This window comes from Alosa sapidissima, chromosome 6 (assembly GCF_018492685.1).
Source record: "Alosa sapidissima isolate fAloSap1 chromosome 6, fAloSap1.pri, whole genome shotgun sequence".
In the NCBI taxonomy this organism is placed as follows: domain Eukaryota; kingdom Metazoa; phylum Chordata; class Actinopteri; order Clupeiformes; family Clupeidae; genus Alosa; species Alosa sapidissima.
In genome coordinates, this window is record NC_055962.1 from 34,500,644 (window position 1) to 34,517,584 (window position 16,941).

Below are 16,941 nucleotides of genomic sequence, written 5' to 3' on the forward strand. Positions count from 1 at the left end.
TTTGTCACATAAATTGTCACTCTTGATGTTGCTTAAGTGTTTATTGTACCAAAGCACATAATTAGACCAGAGAATTCATGCTCTGCTTAGGAAACGGGGGCCAGTGGCACCACACATTCCCCATAATGCCTCAGTTGACGCATCTGTTGGACACGGTTGGGCAGTGTAGGCTAGTTTGTCTGAGTGTAAACTTCAAACAATTCTCTATTTGAGAACTTTAAATGTAACTAATTTATTAAAGAAAATTATCAGGAATATGTCCTAGACCTAGACTATTAATCTAATCATCTTCCTAATTCGTCGCCTACTTATTAGCTACATTATTCAGGTAAGTTAATCAGCTACCTAGCAATATAGTTTTGTTTCTTTTGGCTTATTTTTGTCCATTGAGAAGTCGTTGAATTCATCTGGTGGTCGTCTGAATCACGAAACGACACACATTTCAGAATGCATAATAAAAAACTAACCAGGGCTGGAGTAGACTCACAAATGTGTGAAAGACTGAAGCACCATCACGTCGAAACATGCGAGGTAGGTTAAGGTCGAAGGCAGGCTAACGAGCTAACTATTACGTGGGTACAAACCATAGACTGTATAAAATAGGTACAGACAAAGTTAATACGTATTATCTTGTAAATCCTGCGGCCTTTCAGTAGTATCTTTGATGACAACTTTGTGTGTTTCCTACTGCACTGCATACATGTACAGAGTACATAATATTGTACATGACATATTTCATTCAGGACTTGCTATCTCTCACCCCCCTGGAGGTCATGCGCTTGGCGGGGCAAAGCCATTGTCATTCATTGCAACTGTTGAGAACTGTCAGCGTGGCCTGCGCCCCGAAGATTATTACGGTGAGTGAATGAAGATGTGTGAAGCATGGCTTCCATCCATATTTGATGTGGAGTAACGCTGATACAGTGCTAAAAAATAAGTACTATTTATGATGAGCAGTGCTGTTTTTTGCACACCAAATTGCAAATGTCGGATATTGAAGTGTGCATTATTGTTTCTCTTTACACCTCATACGTTAGTTATAGCTAAGCGTTTTCCTGTAAACAATTGATTGTTGTTTTATTTTAGTAGGGGGGCCTATGTGTCTAATTTGGGGGCTTGTGGGATTCGCATGTTTATTTTTGGAGAGTATTATATATTTGTTCTAGGTGTTCTTAAGAGTAGAAAAAAACATGTATTTTTTTGAAGGTTTTGAAGGACCCAAATCAAAGGTCAAATTCAGAAAAGGTCAAATTTGGTGTTTTGTCCATAAACCTCACATTGCTGGTATTATAGCATAGGGTTTGGTGCCAAAAAGCAAAGATATTCTACAAGGTAGTGTGCCAAATTGGACCACATAAACAATACAACATTATAAAACATTTTTAGGCTGATAATTGTTCTCTTTAACAAGAAATTCTCGAAATTGTCCGCTTAAAAAAATAATACTTCAATATCAATTCATGCCTATAAGTGTGCTTGAGTGTAGGCCTAGCCTGCTCTGCCAGTTCTTATCTACACCCATTCAGAGCTAACCTGACTCTTGTTCCACCTAGCTCCACTCATCCATCTGGGATCAATCCATTGAAGTGTTGCTTCAGAAGGCTGGGCCTAATGCTTGCATATGATTGGATAAGCCACTCACATCGAAGCCAACCCGTGATGCTGATAACAGTCTCACAGTCGCTTCTACGCTATGTCACATCTATGAAACTCCCGCCCTGCGTCCTGATTGGCTCTACCATAAAATCTGGTGCAGAAATCACTCTCAACGGAAGAGGTCCCAAATGGATGTGAGTGAAGCTAGGCGGCGCTAAGCGGAACGAAATTCATCTGGCGAGAGTCAGGTTAATTCAGAGCACAAAGCGGAGAGATCTCTGTTAAATCAAGTTTAATAGACTTCTACATAGCTAGTATCAGCTAAAGTCTGTAAGGCCTTCAGTAGCCTATGTAAGTGTGAAGAAAAGAAAGGGTAAAAGGATCAGATAGACAAACAGACAGGTGTGTGTGTGTGTGTAAGAGAGAGAAAGAGAGACACTAGCAGTGACAGTTGGCTGTTTAGCTGGCAGTTATAGAATTTAGAATATCAAATAACCTGAAGCACATAGTGCTCTGTTCTTCATGGTTGGTGATATTAGTGACCTTCTAGCCTTCTACATTTGAGCAAGCACATTTTCATAGTTCATGGTGGCACAGTCTAGTTAGGTTATATTCTGAGGTGTGTCTTTCTGTTAGTCAGGTGATGGCACACATATTCTAAAAGAAACAGATTTTGGGCTACGTATCAAGTGGCAGATATATGTGGACTGGTGAATGACCCATCACTAGAGACATATGCCAAATGTCTTGTTTTTGTCCATGAGAGAGTATGGAGATCACAGATCAGCCAACGATTATAATGTTACAGTGCAGTTATTTTACAACAGGTTAATTCATCAGGTTTTATGGAGAGGTATAGTTGTGTATCATCTGCTAAACAACAGGGGCCCCAGTACTGAGCCATAAGGCACTCCATATTTTACCATAATCTGGGTAGATGGTTTATTATGGACCTGTACAAATTGTTGACGGTTAGGAAGGTATGATCTAAACCAAGCGAGTGCTGAGTCTGATGCCTATCAAATTTTCAAGCCTAAGTAGTATGTCATGGTCTATGGTGTCAAAGGCAGCGCTGATGTCCAGAAGGACCAGTATTGATACAAGGCTAGGTTTTTTGAGGGAGGGCTTAATAACAGATGTCTTAAACGACTGCGGTACATGCCCTGATAGCATTGAATTATTTATAATCAAGAGCAAAACATTATCCAGGAAGGGGAGAGCAGTCTTAAGAAGGTAGACTAGTTGTAGATTTTGATGAGGAAATTGTGGAGGTGAGATCTAATATGTTGTGTATATGTAAATGAATTAAATGTTGTTTGAGGTCTCATTTGTGATTCTGTTATGTTTTTGCTATCTTTCAGCAATGGAATGTGTATTTGGTGAAACTGATTGGTTATTGATCTTATCTCTCATTGTTTGACATACAATCATAATACTGACATACAATCATACTGTTGAAAACTGTTTTTGTGAACTTTATTCAACATAGCCAGTGATTTAGGCGAAATTTATGGTGTTAATTACAGTGAAATATACAGTTTCAAAAAAATAGGGTTGAAACAGGTAACAAAAAAATGGAGACATAATTTTTCTCCATGTTCAATGACCTCTAAAGACAGTCCAACCACTCTCCAAAAATTAACATTTCAAACCCACAGAAACCATATAGGCCCCCTGACTATTTGTTCAAATTATGAAATAGTCATATCCATGGAGCTAGAGAAAATAACCCAATAGATAAGGTCAGTGGACTTGGTCAAACAACCTCAGTGGTCTAGAAAACGTACACGCTGTATATACAGTTACGAATACAATACCCCTGGCAAATATTGAGTTAATGTTGATTTTCTCTTGACCAATATGTTTGTTCTGACTGAAAATCACACTGACACATGCCAAGAGGTTGTAAGACAATGTGGGAAGCGTTTTAATCTGTTTTTTTTGTTTGTTTTTTTTTACATTTTTATGAAAAATAGCATGTCCAAATGATTCATTAGGTATGAATGATTTTGTTCCTAACTGCACATCAAAAGAAGTCTTGCTCTGGGAGTGTGCAGGAAGAGCCTTACAGTATCTGATGGTGTCTATTGGTCCCAAGGCCCAGCAGTTGTGGCTCCAAAGGGAGGACCTGTGTTTCTCTACATCACTTCAGGAACTGGACAGGCTGCTCCATGGCGGCCTCCCCCGAGCAACCATCACTGAGGTACTCTAGCTACTTAACCCACACTGAGGTACTCTAGCAACTTAACCCACACTGAGGTACTCTAGCTACTTAACCATCACTGAGGTACTCTAGCTACTTAACGATCATTGAGATACCCTACTTAACCCACACTGAGGTACTCTAGCTACTTAACCCACACTGAGGTACTCTAGCTACTTAACCCACACTGAGATACCCTAGCTACTTAACCATCACTGAGGTACTCTAGCTACTTAACCCACACTGAGATACCCTAGCTACTTAACCATCACTGAGATACCCTACTTAACCCACTGAGGTACTCTAGCTACTTAACCCACACTGAGGTACTCTAGCTACTTAACCCACACTGAGATACCCTAGCTACTTAACCATCACTGAGGTACCCTACTTAACCCACATTGAGGTACTCTAGCTACTTACCGTATTTTCCGGACTATAAGTCGCACTTTTTTTCATAGTTTGGCTGGTCCTGCGACTTATAGTCAGGTGCGACTTATATATGAACAAATATATAACTGAACATGTTTTTAAATGTTAATTTATATTAACTGACCCTACATGAAACATTACGTCTACAGCCGCGAGAGAGCGCTCTCAAATGCTCAAATGTCCTGTGCACTTTCAGTCAGAGATTAGTGCTTGCACTACGCCTGAAACACACATGCATACCTAAATCGTCAAATTATGGCACGGATTCTATTTATAACCGGGCCTCAGATTTGGACAAATAAAAGCCAGTATAATTTTGTTTCAATTTAACTCATAAAAGAGCGCTTCTTAATATTTTAGCCTATATTGTTGGTTTGTATTGTTGCCAATGAAAAGTAATTTACACCATGAGTCTCCAACACGTTGCTCTCATTGCTCTCAAGCTAGTCGCATGCTGCACCCTTCTGAGCTAGAGGCTGAAGCCTACATTTAAACACAATTGTTGCTACCAATCATCAGCCTATGAATTAAAAAAAAAGTAAATCATGCATAATTTAAAAAATAACTAGCCTACATTTAGGCTATCTTAGACATCTTTGGCTATACGGAATAAGGTTTCCCTTGCAGCACAGCACACGAATGAATGAAAGCACGGATACCTTATCTCGCAATAAGTGGATGGCAATCGAAATTCCCGACACTATGAAACTTAATAGTAAGCCATTAAATACCCCACAGATTTCAGTGGTCATCAGTCCCGATATTTAGCAATATAATCAACAGTCCAAACGTAAATAAAATCTCAAATTAAACATCTGCTTTTGATAGCCTACCCATGCCGCAAACGAAAAGTAGGCCTATGTCTCACAATAAAACGCAAGAAATAAAGGACTATATTATAGCTGACTCGAATACAAGCCATGGCCAAATAAAGGTGCTGTGCTTTGCGCAGCCTATTTGAGGATTTACGAGTCTTCTAAACATTCCTCACCTGTTATCTAGACATGCATGAAAACATTTGAAAACAAAATGCACTGCCATGTAATATTTGATCGCTGTTTTGCTACTAATTATCTTTCACGTAATGAATATGCACAGAAAGTGAAAGTAGGCCTAATGTGCGCTCCGTGTGTGTAGCTGTCTGTTCACGTCCGCAATCGAACGTCAAATAGAGAAGTCATCCATGTTCTCTACGTTATAACCTAGGCGGTCATGCTTCTGTATTTGCAAAATTCCTGACGGTTCCTGATCGCTAAATGTTTGTTTTCCTTTCCTGTCGATAGCGGTTGATGTTGAAGCACCTAGGCTATAATTTGACTTCAGCGGTGACAAATCCCGCTGAGAGAGAGAGAGCAACGAAAGAGAGGCACCCCCAAAGTGGTCCTGCGCGCGTGTGTGTGTGTGTCTCTGCATGGGGTTCAATTGAAGTCAGAGTTGGTCCGTCAATAGTCCCGCATTCAGGCCGCTCCATTATTATATTAATGTCAGACAGGGTACCGGGTAAAATGTGTGGGAATCTCTCGCATTATGATTGCTAGATTTGCGGGACTTTTATTATTATGCTCAATACTAAGTAATAATTTATTCGCAATACCCGCAATTCCGCGCTGGAATTTAGACCCTTTTAAATGTGCATCTTTTTTTCTCTCACTCTCTCGGAGGTAGCCAGCCAAGCAATTGTTCTGCTGCATGCCAGCCTGTGCCAATATATCGTACAAAATGATTGATTGCATTGCATTCTCCACATTTTTAGCTAAATTTTCATGTACCACATCAGCATTTGAGTTCAGTGATTTTTTTGTAAATTGCTATAGCAATTAGCGTCGGGCCTTGTCAGCAGCCTACGGCTTGCCTCTTGCCACTATTCACTCCTTCTTCATTAACATTCCCTGTAGAATTCTCAATATTTTTGGCCTCAATGTGTACAGTTAGTCTGTCTGTTCTTAGTCTTGGATTTTGTGAAGTAAATTTCTAAATATCACCTGCTTGCTGCAGCTTCGGTCTGCACGTCAATTTAAACCCGCATCTTTTTCTCTCGAGCATTTAATCTGCTGCCAGCTTGTATCTCCACATCGTCCAAAATGCTTGATTGCATTGCATTCTCCACAGATTTAGCTACATTTTCATGTACCAGATCAGCATTTTTGTTCTGTGAATCTTTTGTAAATTGCTTTACAAATACCGTCGGGCCTATTGGCCTATTGCCATGGCTTGCCTTAGGTCACGTCCTTTTAAAACCGTCTTTTTCTCTATCGTGAGCATTTAATCTGCTGCCAGCTTGTGACTCCACATCACCCAAAATGCTTGATTGCATTGTATTCTCCACATTGTTAGCTACATTTTCATGTATCATATCAGCATTTTTGTTCAGTGAATCTTTTGTAAATTGCTTTACAATTACCGTTGGGCTTATGCCTATCGTTTCGGTCACGTCTAAAACTGCATCTTTTTCTCTCTCATGAGCATTTAATCTGCTGCCAGCTTGTGACTCCACATTGCCCAAAATGCTTGATTGCTTGATCCTGCCCTCCTCTTGGCTGCCTTCACTCCTTCATCTTCATTAATCTTTTTGGCCTCAATAATCCAGTTACATAGTCTCTGTTTTTGGTTTTGGATTTTGTGAAATACATTTCTAAATAAATGCGACTTATAGTCCGGTGCGACTTATATATGTTTTTTTCCTGCTCATGATGCATTTTTTGACTGATGCGACTTATACTCAGGAGCGACTTATAGTCCGGAAAATACGGTAACCATCACTGAGATACCCTAGCTACTTAACCATCACTGAAGTACTCTAGCTACTTAAAGGAGAATTCCGGTGTGATATTGACCTAAAGTGTATTGAAACATGATACAAAGTGTGAACGTATGTCTCATAGCCCATCTCTGCTTGTCCCCTGCACTCCAAAATCTGGCGCTAGTTAGCCGATGCTACCAACAGCTTTTTCAATAGTGGTGCTTCGGCATCGGGCTAGCCATGCAAATAAATCACTGTTTTACACCCATTTACGAGGCTCAATGTATCTCCACACTTCATTGGTAGACTTCCGAGGGCCCTGACATTTAAAACGAGACATTAAGAACTTTGAAAAAGCACTGGTAGTTTACTTACAAGACGATTTATACAGACAGTATCTTCACGAAGTTTAGCGTTTGCAGCCATCTTGAATTTAGTCACGATAAGTCGAGCAACGAGTAAGAATGAACAGGTATGATAAGGGATCAGATTCCAAAAATAATTCAGTGGAAATGCATGGATTCCAGTTTCTTCCAGTAGCAGCAACTGGAATCCATGCATTTCCACTGAATTATTTTTTACACTTTAGGCCAATATCACACCGGAATTCTCCTTTAACCCACATTGAGGTACTCTAGCTACTTAACCCACACTGAGGTACTCTAGCTACTTAACCATCACTGAGGTACCGTAGCTACTTAACCCACACTGAGGTACTCTAGCTACTTAACCATCACTGAGATACCCTAGCTACTTAACCCACACTGAGGTACTCTAGCTACTTAACCCACACTGAGATACTCTAGCTACTTAACCATCACTGAGGTACCGTAGCTACTTAACCCACACTGAGGTACCGTAGCTACTTAACCCACACTGAGGTACTCTAGCTACTTAACCATCACTGAGATACCCTAGCTACTTAACTCACACTGAGGTACTCTAGCTACTTAACCCACACTGTACATTTTCTAATTTCTATGTCATTGGTACTGCAGCTTTTCAAAAGAGTCAGTTCTCTCTCTCTCTCTCTCTCTCTCTCTCTGTGTGTTTCACTAATTCACGGATTGGAATAAATGCAGAGACCAAATTTCCCTCACAGGATCAAAAGAGTATATATACTTATACTTATACTCTCTCTCTCTCTCTCTCTCTCTCTCTCTCTCTCTCTCTCTCTCTCTCTCTCTCTCTCTCTCTCTCTCTCTCTCTCTCTAACTGTCTCCATATCTCTATCTATCTATCCATCTTTCTGTGTGTGTGTGTGTGTTGACTTTAGGTGGCGGGTCCCTCGGGCTGTGGAAAGAGCCAGCTGTGTATGATGCTGAGTGTGTTGGCCACTCTGCCACGCAGCATGGGTGGCCTGGATAGCAGCGTCATCTACATCGATACTGAGTCTGCGTTCAGTGCTGAGAGGTGAGGAACATGTTCCCATAGGCTGGTACGTCAAAATGTGCACCTCTGTATCAGCTCTAAGTATCAGTGAATACTGTACTGTTAAGCAGAAGGGGTATGGATGGATGAAAAATAACACGTCACAATAACACGTTCTCTTTCTGATTCAGTACTAATTTCTCTTTCTGATTCAGTACTAACGTCTCGATCCCTTTCTGATTCAGTACGAACTTCTTGATCCCTTTCTGATTCAGTACGAACTTCTCAATCCTTTTCTGATTCAGTACTATCGTCTCAATCCCTTTCTGATTCAGTACTAACTTCCCGATCTCTTTCTGATTCAGTACTAACTTCTCAATCCCTTTCTGATTCAGTACTAACGTCTCGATCCATTTCTGATTCAGTACTAACGTCTCGATCTCTTTCTGATTCAGTACGAACTTCTCTTTCTGATTCAGTACGAACTTCTCTTTCTGATTCACTACTAACTTCTCTTTCTGATTCACTACTAACTTCTCGATCTCTCGATCTCTTTCTGATTCAGTACTAACTTCTCTTTCTGATTCAGTACTAACTTCTCAATCTCTTTCTGATTCAGTACTAACTTCTCTTTCTGATTCAGTACTAACTTCTCAATCTCTTTCTGATTCAGTACCAACTTCTCGATCTCTTTCTGACTTGCCTTTCTTTATCGTAGTCCTGGGTGAACCCAGGCGAACCTTGTTAGCAAATTTGAATTTGCTTCGCAGGTCTGTCTGGATTTTTTCCTGGATTTTTAATGATTCGATAAAGGATGTCAACCGGATCTTGTCCTGACCATACTGCAGAGCAAATTCAGATTTGCTAACAGGTTTGTCTGGGTTCACCTAGGCCAGTGGTTACCAAACTTTTAACAGGCATGTACCCCCTGAGACATTATGATCTTCCGGAGTACCCCCAACCCCACCAATTGTTAACAAGTTTTTTTCAAATTGTTTTATTAATTTTTATTTGTATCAATTTTGTCGAGAATAGTGAATAGGATCATAAACATATGATACAAATCTCATCAATAGTCAACATATGATAGGCCTACAAATGTGCTGAATATAATGATTTTAAATAGATCTGCACCTAATCTCACACAAAATTGTCTTGTTGAATGCAGTGATCTTATCTTCTAGGTGCTTGTCTTTGCCTTGTAACTGGAGATTTAACTCATTGAGCTTTCCAAATATATCGCTAAGATAGGCCAGCTTCGTGAAGAAATGTTCATTAGTGAACGTGCTTGCAGATTCAAACATGCGCTCTTCCTCCAAGAAGAGGCGACTCGGAGCTCAAACACGCGACAGCACTTTACCTCGGGAAAGCCACCTTGCCTCGCTGTAAAACAGTACAGCCTTTTGGTCAGCTCCCATCTCCTCTCAAAGTGCGAGAATAGACACGCTTTTAAGGGCCGGGTCTTGATGAAATTCACCACTCTCACAACCTCGTTCAAAATCTCATTCAGGTCGGGACTAACTAAGCTGCCTTGACACGAGCGCTTCCCTATGAATAACACAGTGCGTCCATTGCTTATCGGGTGCTACCTGGGCCTAGGCTACAGATAAAAAAAATAATAAAAAAAACTCCTGTTTTTCACGTCAGTTCGCGCCCCACCTGGCATGTCTCCGCGACCCACAGTTTGAGAAACGCTGTTTTACCCTCTCTGTCTCCACTCTTCAATATTTTGTTAATGCGGAGAAAATACGTTTTTAATGTGCAGTGCAAATGCGGAAGTTAAGTTACCAACGTGGGATAGAGAAAACGTTTGAAAAGGCATATGACTTAGATCTTTTTTCGCTGCCCCCTGAAATCATACGCGTACCCCAGTTTGACAACCGTGGACCTAGGCTATCTTAATCACTCTCTCCTCACGCAGGCTGCTGGAGATTGCTCAGAGTCGCTTCCCGGACTACTTCTCTGTGCCGGAGCGGCTTTTGCAGACAGCTGGGCGCGTTCACCTGTTCAAAGAGCTCACCTGCCAGGAGGTGCTGATCAGGTGTGCTGCACCTCCATGGTCTTGTGTGTTTGCCAGACAATATACTGATGTATTTCTTCAGCAGGTCCTGTGATCAGTGTTGCCAGATTGGGTTGAGTGATTTCCGCCCAATCACGTGCAAAAACCCGCCCTCTTCAGCAAAAAAACGCCCTAACAACGATTTTGTCATGGAGAACCATTCAACTCAAAATGTTATTTGTCCGCCTAAAGCTTATTTTCCCCCGCCCGACTAAGTCAAAAGAAGCCCAATTGGGCGGGCACCAGCCCAATCTGGCAACAATGCCTGTGATAATCTCTAGTGAGTGTGCTTCTGGTTTTGCCTTTTGATCTGGTAGTGTGGGATATAGATATTAGAAAGCTAGATACCGCATTGTCCATCTAGTTCTATTAGGTGGCATACGTAAACAAGGCCACCATATTGCTGGGGGCAAACACCTTACTGTCTATGGGCAACACTTGCCGGCAATCAGAGACACCTGTCTGATTTCCAGTCAGAGTCACATGCTCCTCCATTGGCCTCCAGTTATTGTTGCCCCCACCAATATGGTGGCGCTATTTACGAACTGTACGTTCTGGAGCCCAATGCGGTATCTAGCTTTCTAATATCTATGTGTGTGATGTGTGTTATCTTCTTTCTGAGGTGTCTGTAGGAACATGTTGGGTGTGTGTGTGTGTGTGTGTGTGTGTGTGTGCGTGTGTGCGCGCGTGCGTACGCACAGCCCAGGTGTCTAAGCGTCTCATTCTGCTCAGGCTGGACCATCTGGAGGAGGACATCATATCCTGTCACGCCGGCCTGGTCATCCTCGACTCTGTCGCTTCTGTTGTGCGGAAGGAGTTTGACACGTCGTTGTCTGGCAATCTCACACACCGTAGCAACCTGCTTGGACGAGAGGCTGCCACCCTCAAGTACCTGGCCCAGGAGTTCCGCATACCTGTAAGTGTGTTCAGTTTAGTTTAATTTAGTGTGTGTGTGTGTGTGTGTGTGTGTGCGCTTGTGTGTGTGTTGGAGAGAATTGGTAGAAATGAACATAAAGGCTGGGAGATGGGTAATGAAAAAGGAGAAATTTCAGAGGGTGGAAAGCCTGCAAACTGAGTTGGAGGTAGAAATATTAGATGATTTCAGTTGCTGTACACTCCTTCTCCACAGGGTGGTGCACTCAGTGTTTTTGACCATGCCACTTGGTCAGTCGCTGATGCAGTAAACCATCTCCATTCATTAAAATTGACAATGGTTGATGTTTATCACAGTTACTTCATTAAATGTTTCAGTTCATGTGATGCTGTGGCGATACTCCATGAAAAATGGAAATGAATAGAGACTGCTTTCACCAGATCTGATGTTGAAGACAGTTTTGAGTATGAGAGATAGATCATGACACTAGAGGGCATGAGTTAGCAGCGCAGGCTGTTAGTTTCCTGTGCAGCTCTAGCAGGGTGGCCAGATTTCCCATGGTGCACCACAGCACCCCCTGGTGCTGATGCAGTATAGGTTGTAGAGATCCCTTCAACAACAAAAAAAAATCACTTGCAAGATTGCTCATAGGATTTTTTCTTAAAACGGTGCAAATGCAGTGCAAATGTCCTGAGACAGTCATGTTAATTATAAGCGTTAAATGCTAAATGTTAGACATGTGCAGAAATAGGCATGCATGCTAATGCATCAGTTGGAATTGGAATGCATTGGAACTTCCACATTTTAATGACTCATATAGGTTAGTAAAGCATCAAATGTATTAGATTTAAAGTTTTTACAGTACACACACACACACACACACACACACACACACACACACATCTGCACATACACTCTGAAGTTAAACGGCAAGTCACCATAACTCATCTGTATGAAGTAATGAGTGTCTAATGGATTCATAACTCATACTTTATATTTATACTCATCTATAAATAATGTTGACATGGGTTGGTGCAGACATTTGTTAACAAATTAGTCTCTGTCCCAGCTGACAGCCAAATTAGTTATGGATTTTTGTTTTTTATTCCCTGTACCATAAAAATGACACCCTGTTGTGGCTGGGACCGAGCAGTCACAGCTGTAGAAAGACATTTAATGGACATTTAATCTTGCTTGGAATCAGTTTGTAGATGCCAATGAGTGCCAGATATCCAGAGGACACGATTTTGCCAGCTGTGTGTAATGTATGTGTGTCTGACTGTGTGTGTTCATGCGTAAAAGGAATGTTATACATTAATCCAAAGTGGAGAGCATACGATCTTGAGAAGATACATTTGCCACAAGTGGAAATTCCCAGCCTTTGCTAGTGTGCTGCAGTTGTGGGAATCTGGAGGCCTGGGCATTGGGAGACACTGAGACATTTGAGCGATTTCTGGATGGTTTCTGGGGTGAGAGAACAGGAAGAGGTGTGGGGTGTAAAGACCCCAGGGGGTGTTTTGGGGGTGGGGGGCTTGTGATGACATCATTTCTGGACATGCCTGAGCAACGCTTGACGCTCCTTTCTCTCCACAGGTGGTGGTAACCAATCAAATCACGACGCAATTGAGCGAGAGAGCGTCATCGTCGCTGTCACGCCGCAGGAGCAGTTCTGAAGGTAACGGAGAGCGAGTGACTCTATGTTGCAAAGTCCGGGCTACTAGCCCTGTCAGGTCCTGACTGAGTACGCCGGCCGCAGGCTTTCCTCCAGGCATTTCTCCTCTGCTCTGGTATGGCTGATACAGGACATGACCCAGAGGTGACCTAGCAGATGCGGGGGCGGTCAGCGTTCTGATGACCAGGATTCCAGGCCAAAACACCGACTGGGTGGCTAACGGAGGGGATAACAGAGAGCTTTTGGCCTGAGCAGATTCCAACATGCCCTTTCTTGACACCATTTCCCAACCCCCTCTCATGTTGTTCAGTTCAATTGACTCTTCGGGAAGTCCCGCCCCCCTTAGTTAAGTATAAGTATATATACTCTTTTGATCCCGAGGGAAATTTGGTCTCTACATTTATCCCAATCCATGAATTAGTGAAACACACACAGGTAGGGATGTAACGATTACCGGTATAATGGTAAACTGAGATAAAAATGTTGACGATAACAATTACCGTTTTCTTTTCAAATATCATAATTATCACGGTTGATTACCGCGGTGTGGAAACCGCGTGTTTAATCCTTCCCAGCTTCATCCGAGCCTGCTTTTGACATACAGTAGGCCTGGTACAATGAAACAAAACTGGTACCCTACTGATTCTGTTGTCTAATTGATGGTTTTAACTACGATTCGGATTAGGCTACACCTGATTTTAAAAGGCGGAACATTGGATCCAAATAACAGAAATAGCAAACTCCAAGTTATGGTAGGGTAAGTTAAGCTATAAGCATATAGCCAATTAAACATGAAGAAAAAAGTGAACAGGACACTTTTTGAAACTATTTCAGCTTGAATAGGCCTATCAGTGCTTTCTGAACATATTGAACACACTTTTAGAAATACCTTGATAATACCGAAAACGGTGATAATTTTGGTCACTATAACCGTGAGGTTAAATTTTCATACCGTTACATCCCTACACACAGCACACAGTGAACACACAGTGAGGTGAAGCACACACTAATCCCGACGCAGTGAGCTGCCTGCTACCTGCTACAGCGGTGCTTGGAGAGCTCGGAGAGCAGTAAGGGGTTAGGTGCCTTGCTCAAGGGCACTTCAGCCGGAACGGGGTTCGAACCGGCAATCCTCCAGTTACAAGTCCGAAGCGCTAACCAGTAGGTCACGGCTGCCCCCCCAAAAAAAAAAAAGTTACTGTTGCTAAGTCCGTCAACCTCAGACCGGAGTTGACTAGAACTTCAATGGAGCTGTGAGCTGTAGTTGTGGGAGTGTGTCGGCCTATGCGGAGCTGCTGGGCAGCCATTGGCTCATCTGCGTTCGATGGGCGGGACTTAGCGAAGGGTCGATTCAGAACCCAGAGGGGCAATTTGCACAGCCACGTACTGTAGGGTGTGGCGCGACTGGCTGGGGCACCTGCACTGTACGCCGGGCGACCCGGTTTCGATTCCCGCCCTGTGGTCCTCTCCGGATCCCACCCCGACTCTCTCTCCCACTCACTTCCTGTCATTCCCCAAGTATACAAAAGCTGTAGAAAATAAATATATGCATGATGTAACTAAAAGCTACTGAAACAGGGATACTAATTAGCACAACAATGATAATTAGTGACATGACACTATAGTCACTCCGAAGCACACGGATGTTGTTACTAGGTTAGAACATGTATGAAGGTGAATGACGTTGTAAAGCGTTTTGGGTGCTCGGAGGAGGCGATAAAAGCGCTATATAAATGCAGTCCATTTACCAACTACAACTACATGTGCTCCTACAAAGACTGAACGGTTTAAACCAAGCCCAAGCTTGCCACATTTTGAATGCACAGGTATTACATGTTCTCTTCACAGGTGAGAGAGAGAGAGAGGGGTACTGTGAAAGGCGTTGTATCCCTCACAGTTTCACTGTCTCACACACACCCTTTAGGTGTGTGTGTGTGTGTGCAGTGTATAGTAAACACAACTGGATTAAAGAACAGACTCTTTAACATTGACCTGTAACCGAACACACCACTCTCCTCTTTCAATTAAACGTGGACTTTCTCCTGAGGGATCTCCCCTCCCTTTCTCCCTCCCTCACTCTTACTCTCTCTTTCTTTCTATCTATCTGTCCCTGTCTCTTTCTCTCCCTCCTGCTCTCTCTCTCTCTTTCTATCTATCTGTCCCTGTCTCTTTCTCTCCCTCCTACTCTCTCTCTCTCTTTCTATCTATCTGTCCCTGTCTCTTTCTCTCCCTCCTGCTCTCTCTCTCTTTCTATCTGTCCCTGTCTGTTTCTCTCCCTCCTGCTCTCTCTCGGTCTGTGAATCAGTCTCTTTCCTACGCTGTCTCTTTCTTTATCTGTCTGAAGGGCTGACGGGAGTCAGACAGTTACAATGGGACATGCCCTCCTCCCCCTCCTCCTCCCTCTCCATATCTCTACCAATTCATCCTCAACTCTCCCGTTCCCTCTCTTCATTTGTCCTGTTCTCTCGCTTTCTCTGTCCAGGGTCTCCTTTCTCCCCTGTCACCCTCTTCCTTTGTCCGGCTCCGTTGTGCATTGTGATGTTGTGGTGTCCGGATCCTCTGGGTGTGTGTCTGATAGGGTGTGTGTCTGATGGGGTATACTCGTGCTTTATGTTTCCTTCTAATGAGCGCTTTTTGAAAACAGTTAATATGTCTGCTGAGATGCTGGTTACGTGAACTTCGACGTCCTCCACAATTTAAGAGAAAGATAAAGTCTTGACAGATCATATTTGATGGATGCAAGGAAGGTTGCATTCTGTTGTGCTACGATTTGTCATTTCCTCATGTGGGAGTTGTTTATTAGATTAGATTAGATCAGATTAGATTCAACTTTATTGTCATTGTGCAGAGTACAAGTACAAAGACAAACGAAATGCCGTTTGCGTCTAACCTTAAGTGCAAAAAAAAGCAGTGCAATGTGATATACAAAGTATAGACAGGTGGTGCATAGACAGGTCAAGAAATATAGTGCAGTGTAGACAGTATACAGTTGATTTACATAAGGTGGTTTAGAATAATATAAATTAAATGTGTATGTGCAGTGTATTAGCAGTTACCTTAGCAGTTACCTAGGTGATGTTTATGTTCTTCTTTCTTTCATTCTGTCTTCTTCTTCTCCATTCTGCTCCATCCATCTATATGGATGTAACCTGAGCTTAGCTGACTTTTCAGGCAGGCACACACACACACACACACACGCACACACACACACACACACACACACACACACACACACACACACAGACAGACAGACAGACACACAGAGTTGGCTGCTGATTCACCTGACGTATGGTAGGTGACCTTGGCCTATTAGTCAGTGCCGCTTCTGAAATCTGAATGTCTTTCTGAAGGCAGAGTAGGAGGGAAGTTACCTGAGCTGAATAGATCTGCTCTTTAGTGCTGAGTGTGTGTGTGTGTGTGTGTCTATGTGTCTACAGTGACTAAATGCTGGGACCCTCGTACATTAACTGGGCTCTTTTGAGTGCTACAAGTTGTGTTTCTGTTCTTTTCCTCACATGAAGAGAGGAGGGGTGTGTTTGTGTGTGTGTGTGTGTGTGTGTGTCCAAGCGCCCTCTGCAGTGGTAAAGCAAGAGATAGAGTGAGAGCAAGGAAATGGAGATCTTTCCATGCTCTCACACGATATTATCAATGTTCCTGTGGCATTCCTATTGTCCGTAATCTCTTCCCTTGTCTCTGGTGCAGGGATCAGTCTGAACATCTGTCCGCTCCAGCTCTGCTGGAGGCCACGGCAGAGGGCACACACAGGGAAGGGAAGGAAAACAGGATGGCTCAACACTGCGCTGGGCTCAACACTGTGCTGGGCTCAACACTGCGCTGGGCTCAACACTGCGCTGGGCAGCACACTGCGCTGGGCTCAACACTGCGCTGGGCAGCACAGCTCCACAGTGCCGCCATTCCACCAGTCACGCTTTGCCACTATTTTTGGAGACATTTTGCGATTGAAATTTTATAACTAGGTGCACCAGCGCGACTT

At 42.8% G+C, this 16,941-nt stretch overlaps 1 protein-coding gene across 7 annotated transcripts in view; it reads left to right on the forward strand.

Moving 5' to 3' along the window:
• Positions 1-134: 134 nt before the first annotated feature.
• Positions 135-16,941, forward strand: part of rad51b (RAD51 paralog B) — a 47,222-nt gene continuing 30,415 nt past the window's right edge. For 4 of the 7 annotated variants that reach the window (XR_006032391.1, XR_006032390.1, XM_042095380.1 and 1 more), the window contains exons 1-8: positions 135-328; positions 447-531; positions 744-857; positions 3,695-3,799; positions 8,248-8,384; positions 10,264-10,383; positions 11,134-11,317; positions 12,869-12,950. Coding sequence is in view for 5 of the 7 variants with exons in the window: in XM_042095380.1 (XP_041951314.1) it covers positions 448-531; positions 744-857; positions 3,695-3,799; positions 8,248-8,384; positions 10,264-10,383; positions 11,134-11,317; positions 12,869-12,950 (826 nt within the window). In the remaining 2 variants the exon portion in view is untranslated. Of the gene's footprint in view, positions 329-446; positions 532-743; positions 858-3,629; positions 3,800-8,247; positions 8,385-10,263; positions 10,384-11,133; positions 11,318-12,868; positions 12,951-16,941 lie in introns of all 7 variants that reach the window. The other 3 variants (XM_042095381.1, XM_042095383.1, XM_042095382.1) reach the window with 3 other exon arrangements.